This window comes from Triturus cristatus, chromosome 5_1 (assembly GCF_964204655.1).
Source record: "Triturus cristatus chromosome 5_1, aTriCri1.1, whole genome shotgun sequence".
Taxonomy (NCBI): Eukaryota; Metazoa; Chordata; class Amphibia; order Caudata; family Salamandridae; genus Triturus; species Triturus cristatus.
In genome coordinates this window covers 696917748-696934659 of record NC_140587.1, presented here as the reverse complement: position 1 = coordinate 696934659, position 16912 = coordinate 696917748, and the positions used below count along the sequence as shown (strand labels likewise).

Genomic DNA, 16912 nt, shown 5'->3' with positions numbered 1-16912 from the left:
GGATAAGGATAAACCAAAGAACATGGGAAAGGGGTGCAGGTAAAGGGTCAACCTGCTTGTCTGTTAACCATGCCACAAACTTGCACCAATGGCCTGCGTATACAGTCTGAGTGGTGGGATGCCGATCTGCCAAAATAACATTACAGATTTCAGGCTGAAGGTCAAAAGCTGTCAACTGCTGCTGCTCAATCTCCAAGCATGAAGGTGGAGGTACGGGTGGGGTGGAGAACCCTCCCCTGCTGCTGCGACAGATGATCCTCCCAAAGGGGCAGCCTGATTGGAAGACCGATGGACACAGTCAACAGCTTGGGATGCCAGACTTTCCAAGCCCAGTCCAGAGCCAAAAGGATGACTTGGGCCTGGTAGTTACTGATCTCTTTGAGAACTCTGGGCAGGAGTGGTATTGGAGAATAACCATACAGACTGAATTGACTTCTGGCTATCGGACCCATGAGGCCTGTGGGTGCCACGTCCTCGGCATCGCAGGGACTTCGAAGTCTGATGGCCAAGGTGGTGGGCAGTTGGAGAAGCAGCAGGAAGCCCATTCCGTGGCCACGAAAGAAGCGGAAGGCAAACAGTGGTTGGCAGGGGGCCATGGAAAGGCCCAAGGAACTGGCCATAGCCCTGCTGTCCTTGGAGCGCTCCAGAGCTAGGCAATAAGTTATGATTTTATTATATGCATACAACTTTATATTAAGAAAGCAGAGTGTTGTGAAGGCCATTAATTCACTATTTCACTGAGTCTTGACTGACCCCAAGCCTCAGTATTTTCAACTAGTGAACCATCTGTTGCTTAGTTTCCCATCTTCCAAAGTGATGGATATGAGTACTAGCAAATGAGCAGGTCAAACACTCTTTTGAGGAGTGCTAAATTGAAGACCTTGGCTCCATCAAAAACCCAGATAAGTTGATTTGAGCTCTAACTTTTCCCACTTCGTTACCGACTCAAAGTAGTGCCACTTCCTTTACTCCTGTTAAATCCATTAGTTTACTGATGACACCCTGGATTTTAACTTTCCTTCAGTTTGGCAAAACAAAATCTGAAGATTGTCAGACCAAATGATCTGTTGGAAGGTCCCCTTGCTGATAAAAGTACGGCCAACAAAGAGCAGGCCAAGGGTATGCCTTCCTGCACCAACAAACTTAAGCAAAAGCTATCAAAGCCTTCATCTAGCCTAGAGTGACTCATATTTGCAGAATCATCTGTCTATCAAATATGATATCCCATAACTAGCAAATTGGTCCAAAAAAGTGTGGGTGTGCTGCAAAATTCCACAAAGGAAACTAAATAGCCCCCATCAGATGCAGGAGGATGATATGATGAAATGATCACCAGAACAGGTTTGTGTGAGACAATGCATAACAGAGCAGAGTTGCACGTGGATGGCAGCAACAACTAGTGACAAAAGAAAAGGCCAATTCTGATTTGGAAATGGTTGCAAAACCTCTCTTTTCCCCACTTAGTCTGCTCACAAAACCCTATATCCTTTCAGGATGGCAAACTCAAGATCATGGTTCGATGAGTTAATTATCCAGCAACAACTATGTAAACAATATCCCAATGGCGTTTAGGGAGAGGCTTCACGTTGAGTATGTACAATTTGTAACCCAAGAAGTGTACAGGTGTCGAAAAGGGAGTTCATAGCTTGGGCACTTATTTGTGCTCAGAAAGTGAGTCATGCCCTTTAAGGATAGGCAGTTCATCAACATGGTGCAAGTGGTGCAATAACGGGGAGGTCAAATTGTGTAGGCCTTTCGTGGACAAGCCCCTCACAGAAAAGGCCCTTTAACAGCATGTTCTGCTGGACAAGAGGAATCAGCGCAGACAGGCTGTACAAGGCACACCACAAGCTCAATTTATAATGATTTTTTGGCGGGCACATACAACCCTAGTTATGGAGGAGTGTGCTTCAGACCCTTCTGAAATATCTGCCCTATGGGACTGAAGAGTGGCCTAATAAGTCCCAAGACGAGTACTACAGATGCAAACAGTTTGGTCAATGTAGCAGACTTTAAGTTCCAACACAGTGCACTGCTCAGTGGAGGTGAATAACAGAGACGTGACATAGAAATGGAGCAGTACTGCACCGTGATCAAAAGTTTTAGAGGAAAGAGAGTATCAGCAGCTTGCCACAAAAACCAGTCCCCACCCCTGAGCCTGGCATAAACTGGATTATGCCATGCTGTATTGCATTTGTTGCTTTTCTAAGCATAGGTCGTTAATGAGACACAAAACCCAAGTGGTAGGTTAAAATCACATCAAATAGGGGTTGTACGAGTTATGTGTTTCACCTTTGTTAAGTGATAATAACATTCAATCTATGATGGAGTAAGCTGCGCTTTCTCACAACAGTAAAGCTGCGCTACAGCATTAAGGTCGAATCTGACCTTTGCACAATAGTAATAAAGGGGTGTCTGAATGCTTATCGGTATACTTGTTGCACAGGTTTATTTTCACTGGCATGGCATGAAAACAAAAAAAAAAACATTGCGAGTCTCATGAGTTATCAGGTTGGATCCAGAAACCTGAAATAGCACTCCTGCATCTACAGATAGTACCTCAACTATGTCTTGGCTTCTGATTTCATCTGGGGTCTGACATCACACAGAACCATATACGTTGCCACCCCTGTGCAATGGCATCAGATCCCAATCCTTTTTCCAACATGTGCACAGGAGGAGACTAGGTTGACAAGAATGACAGACTTGCAATGTTCCATGATAACTTACAACTGTTAATAAGGTCCCAAAACTACTCAGAACAAGAAGGCGCGTGGGATTGATGAGGAATCTGTAGGTAAAGATCATTGCATAAGGTAAAAAACTTTCTTCCCCGATTTATATTATATGGAGATTTCTCACCTCTTGAATCAATTCTCAAGCAGTGGCTTCCCAGCTGGTGGTTCTGAGGAGATGGTTAAAGCAAGAAGTCCTGCAACACATCTCCAAATATGGACTCCTCTATGGACTTTAGAGTCAGGACAGTAACAGCTGATGAAGGTGTGGGATGAACCCCACTTTGCGGCACAGCAACTATCCAACATAGGAACCCATGGAGACAGCCTTGAAGAGAACGACTTTGTCCTAGTGGAATGAGCTTTGATGCCTTTAAGGTGGGTCCGGGGTAGGGGTGAAGAGGGTCCTTCTCGACAAGGACAATGAAGATTTTGATGCACAGGATTATCCAGCGGAAAACTGTCCAGTTCTAAATCACCATGCCCTTCTTGGAGATGGCACAGTTCAGAAAATATTCTCCACGGACCAAAGACTTGTGAGTCCTATCAATATAAAAGCTGAGAGCCCTTCAGGAATTTACACAATGCAGCCTTTCCTACTTAGTGGGAGGAGGAGATGGGAAGGGTGATCCATTAACCCACATGAAACCGAGAGACTATCTTTGGATGAAAGTAAGCCTTCTTCCACAGGAGCAGCTTCTCTGGGAAAAATGAAAATAAATTAAATAAGGCACAACAGACTGGAGTTAGCTAACACGCAGAGCAAAGGTAATGGTGATCAGAAAGACAGTTTTCAAAGTGAGCAGCCTCGATGGGTCAGCTTTGCATGGAATACACCAGGAAAGTGAGCATCAAATTAAGGTCCCACAGTGGCATAATAAATAGAGAAAGAGAACAAAAAGGGGCCAACCTATTCAGAAATCTCATAGCAGGAGAATAATGAAGGCTCATCTGGTAAACTGAGGAAGACCAAAAGGGTAGATAATTAACTGTTAACAGTGCCCACAGCAAAGCCTTCTCATGCAAGAGAGCAAGCAAAGCGCAATGCACCTTGAGAAACAACTTCAATTGAGCTGTAAATGAGAAAAGAGAGACTTGCTAGAGGGCTGTTGAGCTGACAAAATTATGTTGACAACTTAAACGGAAAGTTCAAAAGAGCTTAGATTGCCCCTTTTAATCTGCAGGCATGAAGGTGATGGTTCAGATTGAGAACCTGCCCTCCCATTTAGACACAGGCAGAACAAGTCTGAGTACTACACTCTCGGAAGCCAGTCTAGTGCCATTAAGATCATCTGCACATAGTCCTAAAGAACAAATTAGTGACCTTTGGTGATGCTTGTTCTAGTGGACCCTCTATATAACTACAGACTGCTCACCTTGTGAATACCCCTGGGTGCCAGACGGCTCCCGGAGATTTTTCTCAGCCGTGCCCACACACACCAGTAGGTGGCATAGTGCGACTGTGTCAGCTTTCTCCCACCCGAAAGTGACATTGGAGATGAATGTAAGCGCCACACTTGTGCATTGACGTCAGTTTCTTTCTTGACTCTGCCCATGCGGTTGAACAAGGAACTTAAATTATCAATTGTGACACTGTGCAGATTCCTAGGTTGTTTCCTTTTTGGATGGAAGATAGATCATTCCACAGGATGCAAAGGTGGTAGGGCGTCAATGAATCTGCAGTTAGATAAATCATCCACCAGAAGAGCATTACTGAAGGTAAGTAGCTTGTTCTTCTGATGGATACTTCTAACCGTAGATTCCTCATCTTGTGAATACATACTGATGCAGTACCTGTGTCTGTGGAATAGTTCAAACTAAAAGGTCAAACAGGACCAAAGATGATTGACCAAATCACTAAGATGATTTGAGCCTGGACATTACAGATGATCTTCAGAATTCAGGACATGAAAGACAGCAGCACGAAGTCATACAGGAGTCCCCAGCTCTACTCTAGTCTGAATGCGTCTCATTGAGAGAGCCTTATTGTGAACATCAGCATGTAAATGTGTTGACACTGAGCCCTGTGCTCTCATTGATGAAAAAAGATGCTTGGTGCCACCTTCAGGTGAAACTGACACTTGTGATCAGCTAGGCCTCAGTTCGTCCGTCCCGACATTCAAGGATCCTGCCAGGTGGTTGGCGATCAGAGAGATGTCCTGATGCTGAGCCAGTTTCAGAGGCACAGGGACAATAGGCAAAGGGTCCAAGACCCCAATTCGCCCCATGTTGTTGCCATAGTGTCACATGAACGTGTAAACTGATGCCCAAGTAGCAGCCTGACAAATATCCAGGACTGTCACTCCCCGTGGTAGTCCAGTAGCAGCAGCCTTGGATCGTGTGAAATGAGTCCTTAATCCTTCAGGCAGCTGGTTCTTAGCTAGCGTGAGGCAGGTTTTTACGCAAAGGATTATCCACCTAGAGATCATTCTTTTTTGCAAGGCCTTAGTCTTCTTTGCTCTGCAGAAGCTTACAAAGAGTTGATCGTCCAACCGATGGTCTTTGATAAGAACAGTGAAGAAACAGGCCTCTAAACAATGGACTATCTACTCTTTCAAATGAGTGAGGTGGAGCAAAGAAAGTCAGAAGAGTGATAGCTTGCCCGACATAGACAGGTGTTAGCAATGTCAGCAGGAATGCAGCTTGATTTATCAACACCAGCTTGCCAGGTAAGAATAGTCCGCAAGTGCATTAAGTTCACTTGTGAAGAGCTGGCATGATCCCAACCAGAAAGACTGCTCTCATAGTCAAGAGATGTAGTGGATAAATGTGCACTGGGCCAAATGCAAAATAGAAAAGTGAGAACCAAATTCGAGTCCTGCTGTGGCATCATAAAGGGTTTGGGCAGACACATATGTTGTAAACCTTTAAGAACTCTCATCACAACAGGCGATTTAAACAAAGAAAGCTGATTCCACAACCTCACAAAAGCTAAAAGAGCATACAAACACCCTTTAACAGTGCCCAATGTAAGTCCATGGTGGGCCAATGACAAAACAAACAACACTTTAGACAGCTTAGCTTGTGGCAGATCAATTTGACAGGTGCTGCACCACGCCACAAATTTGTCCTAGTGCCCAGTGTACCCTGGCTGCCACAATTACACCAACAACTTTGGAGGAAGACTGAAAGACATCAGCTGTCACAGCTTAATCTCGATTGTGCAGGCCCAGATGCGGGACTCCGCTCTGTTGCAGCAACAGGGTTTCTTCCCAAATAGGCAGCAGGACTAGCGGACAAATGCACTAGGCCAGAAGACATGAATGGAATCTGATAGGTTTCCCTGGTACTGGGACTTCAGATCCCAACTGCAGAGCCTGCCTGTTCCATCTGGCATGGTAGACTAGAAAGCTGCAAGAGGCCAATTGTCCCAGCAGCCTCAAAGCCATACTCACTGAGATCCTGGAGAGAGGCTGAAATATTAGGATTGCAGCCCGAATATCCTGGACTCTCTGCTACAGAGTAAAGCATGAAACTGCACTGTATCAAGGATGGCTAAGATGAACAGGAGCATCTGCAAAAGTCAGGTGCTGCTTCAGCACATTGATAGACAACCCCCACAATGTTAGGAGGTTCACCGTAGTAAGGAGGTGGTCTGTAACTGCCTGGGGCTAGCCCGTTTCTAACTGCCAGTCGAAGAGGTAGGGGAAGACAGGTGTACCCAACCTACAAAAGTGCACTGTGACCACCACCATCACTTTGTGAATTCTTGAGGGACACTGGTAAGGCCAAAAGACAGAACTGCAGACTGAAAAGGTTGGAGGTCCACTGTGCATCACAGAATGCCGTGAGTCTGCAGGATTGGAATATGGGTCCGGCAGGACCAATGCTACTATCCTGGATCAACGGCAGGCCAAACCTGGGACAGTTTGAGCATCTCGAACGTGTCCAATTGCAAGATGGCTTTGAGAGGAGAGAGATCTAAAACAGGCCGAAGGCCTCTGTCCGTCTCCGGCACAAGGAAGTAGCCAGAGTAACACCCAGTTCCTACTTCCAAGGCTGAAACCATCTCAATGGCTCCTTTGGCCAAAACAGCCTGCACTTCCTGCTACAAAACAGACATGTGTTCCTCCATCAGTCAGGCTGATTGAGATGGAAGGTGCAGCATGGCAGAAAAAGATGGGAGGGCGTAGCCCCATTTGACAATTTGGAGGACCCATGCGTCCGAAGTGATGTTACACCACCCTTGGAGGAAATGTGGGATCCTGACTCCTATAAAGTGGGTTTGTGTCAAAAAGGACACACTAAGGAAGTTTTGCAGCTGTGGTTCTAGAGGAGTTTGGGACTGAGCTGCACATTATCCCTGATGCCTTAATTGTTGTCTCCGGGAGCTGGGGCCTTGGCCACTATATGGCTAAGAAGGTTTTTGAACTGGCAGTGAAGTCTGTCATGGGCAATATTGGAAAATCATGAAATAAACAGGAAAGGGTTGAAATCGTTGGGGAAATTGCCTAGTAGGGGCAGACAGTTCCAGGGAACATGCTGTGGTGTGACATTCCTTAAAGCATTCGAGGGCTGAGTGAGCTTTTCGCACCAAAGAGGCAAAAGCTGTCAAGTTGCATGTCCATTAATGATGCTTGACATCCCCAGAGAAATCCCATAGTCCTCATCTAGGTATGACATTGAGGCACCAAACCCATGTCCATTGCCCAGTACAAGCAATTGGTTGTGTTCGGGCCAGACAACACATGTTGGTGCATTCTGGCCGTTCGGTAGTGCTTGTGCCTGTCGGTCCTCCTGAACTACTGGCAGAATGTAATCAACTGTATCCTATACACCATGGCTGTGGCCACCCAGGAGGCAGTCAGGAAGGGTCACAGGAAAGGGGTTAGGGTTCACTCTGCTGGCGAATGCCTGGACCACCAGACATCTTCGGCGTTAGGTGTTGAGTCAGGAAGTTAGGATTGCCTGGTGCCAGGTCTGTGGCAGCAAGCTAACTGGCTACTGACTGGGGGGGCCGGAGAATGGCCCTGCCCAAAGGATATCCCTGAAGGCTTTGTTAAATTGCAGGATAGGTTCTGTAGTTGCCTAGTCAGGCTGAAGAACCTCCATCAGAATGTTAGTTTTGACTTCCTTGGTAGGAAATGCAGGTCAAGGATCTCCGCAGCCTTCGCATCACGGTGACAAAATAAGAACTCTCCTCTGTGACAGGGTCTGGGGGGAGAGACAAGTCCAGTGTCTGGGGACACGCCCAGAACACGGACATCCTGTAATTCTGCAAACGTCATGCTGAGGGACAAATTAATCTTATTGATAGCTGTTATTGTCAGAATCTGAGCCAAAGAGCCGATGTAAAAGGAAGGCTCTGCTGTGTGGTAAAAACATTGTATCGGAGTCAGAAGGGCTGACTCAGGCGTGAGACTGGACCCGGAAAACTTTCTTGCCCAGCATCTCTGCGCGCCGGGGGCGGTACCTCGCCACGACGTCCTCCGCAGGCGTGACGTTAGCGAGGTAACATAAGCCCCACCCCAGCGCGCTGACTTACACATTGGCACCCTAACACCATCTCTGGAGATATAGAGTGGCGAGAAGGGGGACGGATTCTTACTTTGGCTTTTTGTGCTTCTACTTCAACTTACCTGAAGACTTTGACCTAGATGAGGATCAGTTGCAGGAACTACTTTGGAAGTGGGAACAGGACCTTCCTTTCCACTTAGACCTGTCACAGTGCTCTTCTGATGATTGGTGACAGATTTGCCTCGCAATCCCGTATGGCCTTTGAGTTCATCTGGCGCAGTCATCGCAGGCCTTGGAGTTGTAATCCGATCACAAGCAAACCTTGTGTGGATCTGTGCTAGATATTTGTTTGTGACAGTCTCTACAAGCTTTAAACCCTGTCGCTTTGGAGGGTGACAGATTGCCTTTGCAAACTGGAAAACAAATAATTTGGAGAAAAGACTTGTCAAAGACCAGAGCAGTCGAGGTCCAGATCTATATCTACAGACACGCAAAGAAAGGAACTGACATCATATAGGGCCTTATTCATCACTTCAGAGAGGAACGATGTTGGTGCGGAACCACATGACTCCACCTACCAGCACGCAGGAGTACTGATTTTGGGTATTCTGGTCCAGTCTGACACCTAGGAAATATTCACAACATGAGGAATCTGCAGTTAGAAGTATCTATACCAGGAATAAATACAAATAGTCTTGTTTGTGTAGTTTTATAATCCTGGTAAGGCAATGACAGCCTGCATTCCCGCCCATAATAGTTATATATTTTACCTAATAGATTAATGTAATACACTGAGTGGAAGGAATACCTGCAGAACCTTTGCCAAGAGAGTGACGACAGCCATCTTGCTCTCTGAACCGGAGTCTTTATTCCACCAGCTATCAAGCTTCGACCAATTTTGCAGCACTGCAGTCACAAGTTTTGCACCTTGCTGTTTGCGAATTGAGCGCTGTTTAAAACTTTCATCCAACATACCATTCAGAATGGTTCCAACCTGAATGAGAAAACATATTTCAACTGTTGGGTAAAGATGTTTTGAACCACACAACAAAGAAAAATACATATCATGTGACCGCTTTACATTTCTATATCTTTTCCACATATCCAGACCACCTAGCATAACTGTAATATAATGCACTACCCCTTTGGTTATGTACCTAGGCTTTGTAGCAGGAAACTGTAAAATTCTGCTGTAGTGCTAAAATAATGAACAAATACATTATAAAGAATGGGGTCCCAGCTTCTTGTATTATAATAAACTCCAACCGCTTACTAAAAATACTCCTGGTAAATACATGTACATTTTTCATATTAAATTATAAATTCATGTTAGTAGGCTTTGTTATAATCTACAGGCATCAATGGCTATCTGGGGTTGAAGAGTAAGTTGAGTGGATGGTGTTCTACTAGGAGGTGTAAATAGAACTGATGTGTGTGATACAGCCAGTAGTTGGAGGAGCTATGGAAATCCTGGACATGGAATGAAAAAGGTGTGTGGTGAAGAAGGGGAACATGCAGCAAGTTATGTGAACCTCTGATAAGCTACAGGTAGACAGAGACTGGAATCGAAGGCAGGTCTAGGGAGATGATAATTGTGGGTTCAAGTGTACCTGTATTGCTCTCTTGCTGTATTAATCATGAAATCCGAAGCCGATTCCAGGATTCTGATAGTATACTGACAGTTGACTAATCTAAGATGAAGGACCTGTTCACATATGTGCATTCCACAGGCAGGGAGATGTAAGAGAGGTGCAACAGTAACACATAAAAGGTGGTAGGAGCATGCAGAAGCAACATTTGTTCTTGAGATCACCTGCTCCAAGTGCCAAGAAAGTTGTGTGGTTGATGCAGAATGATTTGAAGTACGAGTTACTTACCTTCGGTAACGATGTATCTGGTAGAGACGATTCTAGCCGCAGGTTCCTTAACGTAGAATTATCCACAGGCGTGAGACTGGACCCGGAAAACTTTCTTGCCCAGCATCTCTGCGCGCCGGGGGCAGTACCTCGCCACGACGTCCTCCGCAGGCGTGACGTTAGCGAGGTAACATAAGCCCCACCCCAGCGCGCTGACGTCAGTTTGCTTCGGAGAACTTTTCCGCGCCACAACGCGGAGCCGTCACAACAAAACTGAGGAGAGCATGGGAACAGTGTGCGAAAAAAACACAAAAACAAAAATAGAGAGAGAAGAAAGGGCGAGGAGCAGCACCAAGTGGCACCGAGGAACAACTGTGCAAGCCAGGTGATAGCACCAGGCAGCACAAAAGTACCAGAAGGCCACATCAGAAAAGCCACAGCAGCAAAAGCGTAAAGCACCCCTCCGTGGAACCACCTTGTAAGCCAATGCAAGAGCCAGGCTGGAGGCACAAGCAGTGGAAAGCGCTGTAAGAGAAAGAGAGACTGCAACCACAGACCACGCAGCAAAGGGCCACAAGCCCGGAACAGAGAAGCAACAGATATCCACCCCCAGACTACACAATCAAGGAGGGCCAGAGGATCTGAAAGGAGCAGGAGGCCAAGGACAGGCAAAAGAACCCCCAGCGTTGAAGACTGCAAGGGGATCAGAAAGTGTAACAATAAAGGGAAAAAAGCAAAAGCAGGCTCCTACACAGGAGAGAACCAAGCTGGAGGGAAGCCCTGCGGGTAGAAAACGAAAAGGACCCCCACAGAAGACAAGCCACCCAGAGGGAGGCTAGCGCAGAAAACCAAGCGCAGGGTCCTCGAAGAACGGGGAGTAAGGGCGGGACGTGAAGGAATCTGCGGCTAGAATCGTCTCTACCAGATACGTCGTTACCGAAGTACATCTGATAGAGACTACTAGCCGCAGATTCCTTAACGTAGAATAGATACCCTAGCCATACCCAGAAGGGATGAGGGCCTGTGAGAGAGCCTCCCCACCAGGAGAGACCAGGGCCCCAGTAGGGGACACGGCACCAGAACAAGAAGGAAAAGGCCAGGATATCCCAAGTCCAACCAAGGAAGGGCGCCCAACACCCCGTAGGGGCAGACAGCGCCCCAAAAGCCGCAAGGAACACAAGGACCACCTCGAACCCAGTGAGAAGAGGTAGAACCAGAGGCAGAGCCCACCGTAAGAAACACATGCCCAGAGACAGAAAGAACTAAAGACACTTTGGCTGCAAGCAAAAGGCAAGGCCAGATCGGCTCCACCGCCAACAGCACAGAAGAGGAGAAAAGCACCGTTGTGCAAAGCCCCAGAGGAACCAGAGCCAGGGGCGCAAGGGAACACATCAAGATCACAACGGTGGAGTAGGACAAGCTGTCCTGCACGGGCATGCGCCGCCAGCAAAAGGCAATACCACAGAACAGCGCACCCAAGGCAGGGCAGACGCCAGCCGAAAGCAGAGTCCAGGGTATCTTCACTGGCTTCCTATTCATTACAGGATTTCTTTTAAACTCCTATGCCTCACATATAGAGCCCTTCTCGTCGGCCCCTCGGATGCTCTGGGGTCTTTGCTGACCCGTTACATTCCTAGTAGATATCTCCGCTCCTCGGATGCTAATCAACTGGTAGTCCCTCGAACCAAGAAGGTTAGATGGGGTAGCAGAGCTTTTTCTGCCGTTGCCCCGTTACTTTGGAATTCACTTCCTATGGAGATTAAATCTCAACCCTCTTTGGTTCTTTTTAGGAAATCTCTTAAGACCTGGTACTTTGAGAAGGCCTACCAGTAAGTTCCTTTTCTTCTACAGTCAGTGTTTTTTGGTAGGCGCCTTGACGCCCATTGGGCTTAGTAGCGCTTTATAAGATTTGCTTCATTCATTCATTCATTCATTCATTCATTCAGGGAGGGTCAGGACACCGCAAGGGTGGGGCCGGGCCAGAAACACATACCCTGACCCGCGAAGAAGCAGAGGAACCCGCAGAAAAGAAAGAAAGAAAGACGGAGGACGGGCTCAAGCCGGCCACCAGAACACAGAGGCCAAGGAAGCCAAACCTCTGGGGCAGCAGACAGAGGACCAAGCCAAAACACAGGCCAAAAATGCGGAACCGCCATAACTCGATGCTGCAGACAGCAGGCCAGACCAGCCGAGTGACGCAGTTACAGAGAGAAGGACGGACCCAGCGCAAGCTGCACCAAGACAAGTGGCAAGAAGATCGCACCTGCGACATACCACAACGCCACGGAGAGTAAGGGGCCCGAAAAGGCGACCAGTACGCCACATAGGGTAGGTTACATACCAAGAACCATGGGAACACCTCTTAGAAAACATATTCCGCAGCAAAGGACAAAAAAGAAAGACCTGCAGAAAAAACCCGCAGACGGCTTACCAAGCAGCCAATAAAGAAGACACCGATGGCCTAATCTCAGGGACTACCGGGCTTACCAACAGTCAAAACCACAAGTCAATAAAGGCCCGGAACAGCAGCCAACAGCACCCAGGGCCCAACAAAAGGACCCTAAAGGCACATCAACCATACAGAACACACAACCGGGGCTACCCGTTACAAGGCCTCAGGAAAACAACGGGAGAACACCTTCCAAAACACAGACCGACATTCAGGTCACTGAGGGAGAGGAGGAGGAGGGCAAAGCCCCGCAAGAAACCTCTGAATGGCAGAATCCGCAGGGGCGTGGAACAAAAGAGCGCCATCAAAGGGAAGGTCAACCAGCCGTTCTCTAACGTTCTCAGGGAAAACACTATCCCGTAGCCAGGCATGGCGACGAAGGGCCACCAAAGAAGCCATGGTGTGACCAAGCACCTCTGAAACGTCCAGATCCGAGCGAAGAATAAACGCCACCAGCTCCCGGCCATCCAACACATGGTGCCGCAGATCAACGCAGGCACCCTCCTGAGAAGCGGAAGAAATTAGGGACTCCGTCGAATCCCATAAGCATGAAGTGGCTCTGTCCAATACACAAAGAGTGTTAAGGGCCCGCAAAGCAGCACTGGAGGAGGAGGAGATGTTGCGCCCCCAGGAATCTAACCAGCGGGTCTCCCGTGACGGGGGAAACAACACCGATGGCAAGGAGGAAAAGGCAGTCTGTAAAAGAGGGCCCCTCGTAGAAGGGTGGAGGGAAAGACAGATCAGATCATGCGGAGCAGGATGGTGGCGGTGCAGAAGTGGCTGGGGCACAGGGTCCTCCAGAATTGTGGAGCGAAGCCTCAAAGGGAAGAAGCAGATGATCGGTGGGGAAATGGGCAGCTGGATTGCCCATGCGCAAGATTCCCGCAGCCGTGGAAAGAGCCCGAGCGAAGGCAGCACTCGACTCCGTAGGGCCCGCGGTGGGGGAAGCAGTTCCTCCGTGGGCGACGGCTGCAAGCTAAGGCGGCCGTCCCCCAGCCCAACCGGAGGAAGAAAAGGCCAAGCTCGGAAAGAGGAAGAGTGGACTGACGAATGGGGAAGCTGAGGCGCCTCCGGTGAACACTGCGGGCGCGATGACGGCGAAGAGCCGTCCTTGGAAGACGCCGGGGAAAAAGCCACGACGCGGCGACCCGTCTTCGGAGAAGATAAAACAAACAGATGCCGAACCTCTGGAGAAGAGGGGGCATCCGAAGACGAATCAACGATCCGACGCCGGCACGGCGTCGTAGAGTCCGCAACCGGCGTCAGGTCAACATCGACCGGCACAGAAGGGGACGCCCTCCACCACAACGGGCAGCACGGGAGAACGGGGCTGGGCCGAGGCGGCTAAAGAACGGCGCCGAAAAGGCATCGACACGACCTCCGATGAGGCAGCCGCCTGTGGGGAGGGACGAGGGGGGCCTGGGGACACGCCAGACCCGTAGCCGGCACCTGCGGCGCCGCCAGGGCCAGCACCCGCCAGCGCCTGAGCGGCGTCACCTCAGCCTCGGACGAGGCTGCTCCCTGCCCAGGGGACCGAGGGGGACTCGAGGACACGCCCGAGCCCCGGCAACCTCCCGCAACACCACAGGGACCCCCGCGGGGGTTTGCGGCGAGGCAGAGGCTCCGTGGTCCAAGGGAGGGAACCCCCGAAGGGCCGCACCCCGACGGCACCACACCGGAGCTGAACCTGCCTGCGCCAGAGCTGCCGGCAACGCCGCAGAAGTACCCGCACGCGACACGGGATCCGCAGACGTCCCAGGAAAAAGAGGAAAAGAAGGAAGAACCAAAGAGGCCTGCAAGGCCGCAGCGTAAGCCTCCATCTGGGCTCTGGTCGCCCCTGCGCCGGGGAACGGCGGATAGGGTGGCGACGCGCTGGGACGCACCACCCGTGGAGAACCCGCGCCCCCAACAGGCCGGGGACCGGGCCTCAGGGACAAACTGCTACACTTACCAACAGGTGAGCGACGCCCTTGCGGCCTTGGAGAGGGACAATGTCGGAGACGGATGCGGCGGTTCTTGAAGCCTTCCGCGGGGGACGGATGCGGCGACGCCGACCTGGACATGCGTGCCAAAACGAGTTTCATCCGGCGCTCCCGCCGGGACTTCGGCTTCATTTGCTGACACGCCTCGCAGTCCGTGGAGTCGTGGTGCTCCCCCAAACACCACATACAGATGGGGTGAGGATCCGTCGCCGATATCTGGCGCGAGCAAGACAAGCACGTCTTGAAGCCCGGAGGCATTTGCACACTGTTCAAGAAAATGCTAAAGCGTAAAAATGCGGCCTGAAACAGGCCAGGAACACGATCCGGATCCGCGTTGCAAGCAGAAAAGAAGAAAACTGACGTCAGCACGCCGGGGTGGGGCTTACGTTACCTCGCTGACTTCACACCCGCAGAGGACGTCGGGCGGAGTAGCGAGGTACCGCCCCCCCGGCGTGCAGAGATGCTGGGCAAGAAAGTTTCCGGGTCCAGTCTCACGCCTGGGGAGAATTCTACGTTAAGGAATCTGCGGCTAGTAGTCTCTATCAGATCTTCACTTTATGCCACTGGGAGCTAGAGTAGAGCAGGGGAGATGTGGTCTCCGCAGTGGAAACAAAGCAAGATTCCATCAGCAGTATTTTGAATGCACTAAGAGTACTTCTTGCAATTCTAGAACATTTTTAGGCATTTCACCATAAGAAAAATTTGAGGTGCAATGGAGCGATCTCACCTACAAAGCAGAACATACAAAGTAAAGAAACTACTTTAAAGCACAAGTGACTTACCTTCGGTAACGATATATCTGTAAGAAACTTTATTTATTTATAGATTCTTTACCTTAGAATTACCCCCAGGCATCAGACTGAATCTGGAAAGATTTTTCGTCAGCAGTACCTCTGCGTGTCTGAAGGCGGTGTCAGTCGGCTCTGCATTTCGGCGTTGTGGTCACCAGGATGACGTCGCTGCAGCTACTTAGATGCTGCCCTCGCAAGCTGACGTCAGTTCTGTGCACGACTTTCCACGACAGAAACTCAGAGCCATGCAAGACACTGACCATTGGTGCACAAAACTAGGGCCCTGAAAGGATGCCCTTAACCCTAGAAATCAGTTCGCAGAACGGGGAGGATGGGTGGGTCGGTAAGGAATCTATAACTAACTAATGTTTCTTACAGATATATCGTTACCGAAGGCAAGTAACTTGTTCATCTGAACGAAACACGTTAGTTATAGATTCCTTAACTTAGAATAGATACCCCAGCAGTACCAACCCCAGTGGTGGGTCTGCGAACCAAGACCACACCAGAAAGTCCTGGAGAACAGAACGGCCAAAGAAGCAGTCTCTCCGATGCCCACGTGGCTGCCTGACAGATGTCGTTCAGAGGCACTCCTCTTCCCAAGGCAGTAGTCGCTACCGTCGCCCTGGTGGAGTGAGCGCGTAGCCCGACTGGAGGCTCCTTTTTAGCCAGAGAATAACAAGCCTTAATACACAACACGACCCATCGAGAAATGGTGCGTTTGTGTACAGCCCGACCCTTTTTTGCACCCACGTAGCCAACAAAAAAGTTGTTCATCCACCCGGAACTGTTTTGTGCGATCCAGATAAGAAAGCACAAGCTTTCGGTCCAGACGGTGGAGCCTCTCTTCCTCTTTTGAAGGATGCGGAAAGAAGGTGGGCAAGGTAATGGTCTGCCCGATGTGGAAGGCAGTGACCACCTTAGGAAGAAAAGATGGACGGGTCCTGAGAACCACCTTGTCCGGATGAACAGACAAGAAAGGAGGTTTGGAAGAAAGAGCCTGGAGCTCACTTACTCGTCTAGCGGAGGTGATGGCTACCAAGAAAGCAGTTTTAAGAGTTAAGAGACATAAAGGACAGTTATGAAGCGGCTCAAAGGGAGCACACATTAAATAAGTTAGCACCAGATTCAAGTCCCACTGAGGCATAACGAATCGAATTGGAGGAAAAAGATGTGTTAAGCCTTTCAAGAAATGATTAACTACCGGGGACTTGAAAAGGGAAGGCTGATCTGGCAGTCGAAGTAAGGCAGAGATGGCAGTAAAGTAGCCCTTGATAGTGACCAGAGCAGAGCTCTGCTGGGCTAAAGAGAGAAGGAACAAGAGTAAAAGGGGCGGAAAGGAGATGCAAAGCCTTTGCTGTGCACCATGCCACAAATTTCTTCCACCTGCAGGTGTATACCATCTTTGTGGAGGGACGCCTGGCTGCCAAGATTATGTCACAAACTTCAGGAGGCAGGCCGATAGACGTCAACTTCCGCCGCTCAATCTCCACGCAAGGAGGTGGAGACGGGACAGGTTCGGGTGGAGGACCGTCCCCTGCTGCTGTGACAGAAGATCCTCCCGAAGAGGCAGTCAGATCAGAGGATCGATGGCTATGTTGAGCAGCTCGGGATACCAGACGCTTCGTGCCCAACCTGGGGC

General features: G+C 49.4%; 1 protein-coding gene across 3 annotated transcripts in view; it reads right to left on the bottom strand.

The window, feature by feature from the left end:
* PRKDC (protein kinase, DNA-activated, catalytic subunit) overlaps window positions 1–16912 on the bottom strand; it is a 2754228-nt gene that overhangs the window by 1921866 nt on the left and 815450 nt on the right. For all 3 annotated transcript variants that reach the window (XM_085605657.1, XM_085605658.1, XM_085605659.1), the window contains one exon: window positions 9001–9186. In XM_085605657.1, coding sequence (XP_085461783.1) covers window positions 9001–9186 — 186 coding nt within the window. The remainder of the gene's footprint in view (window positions 1–9000; window positions 9187–16912) is intronic.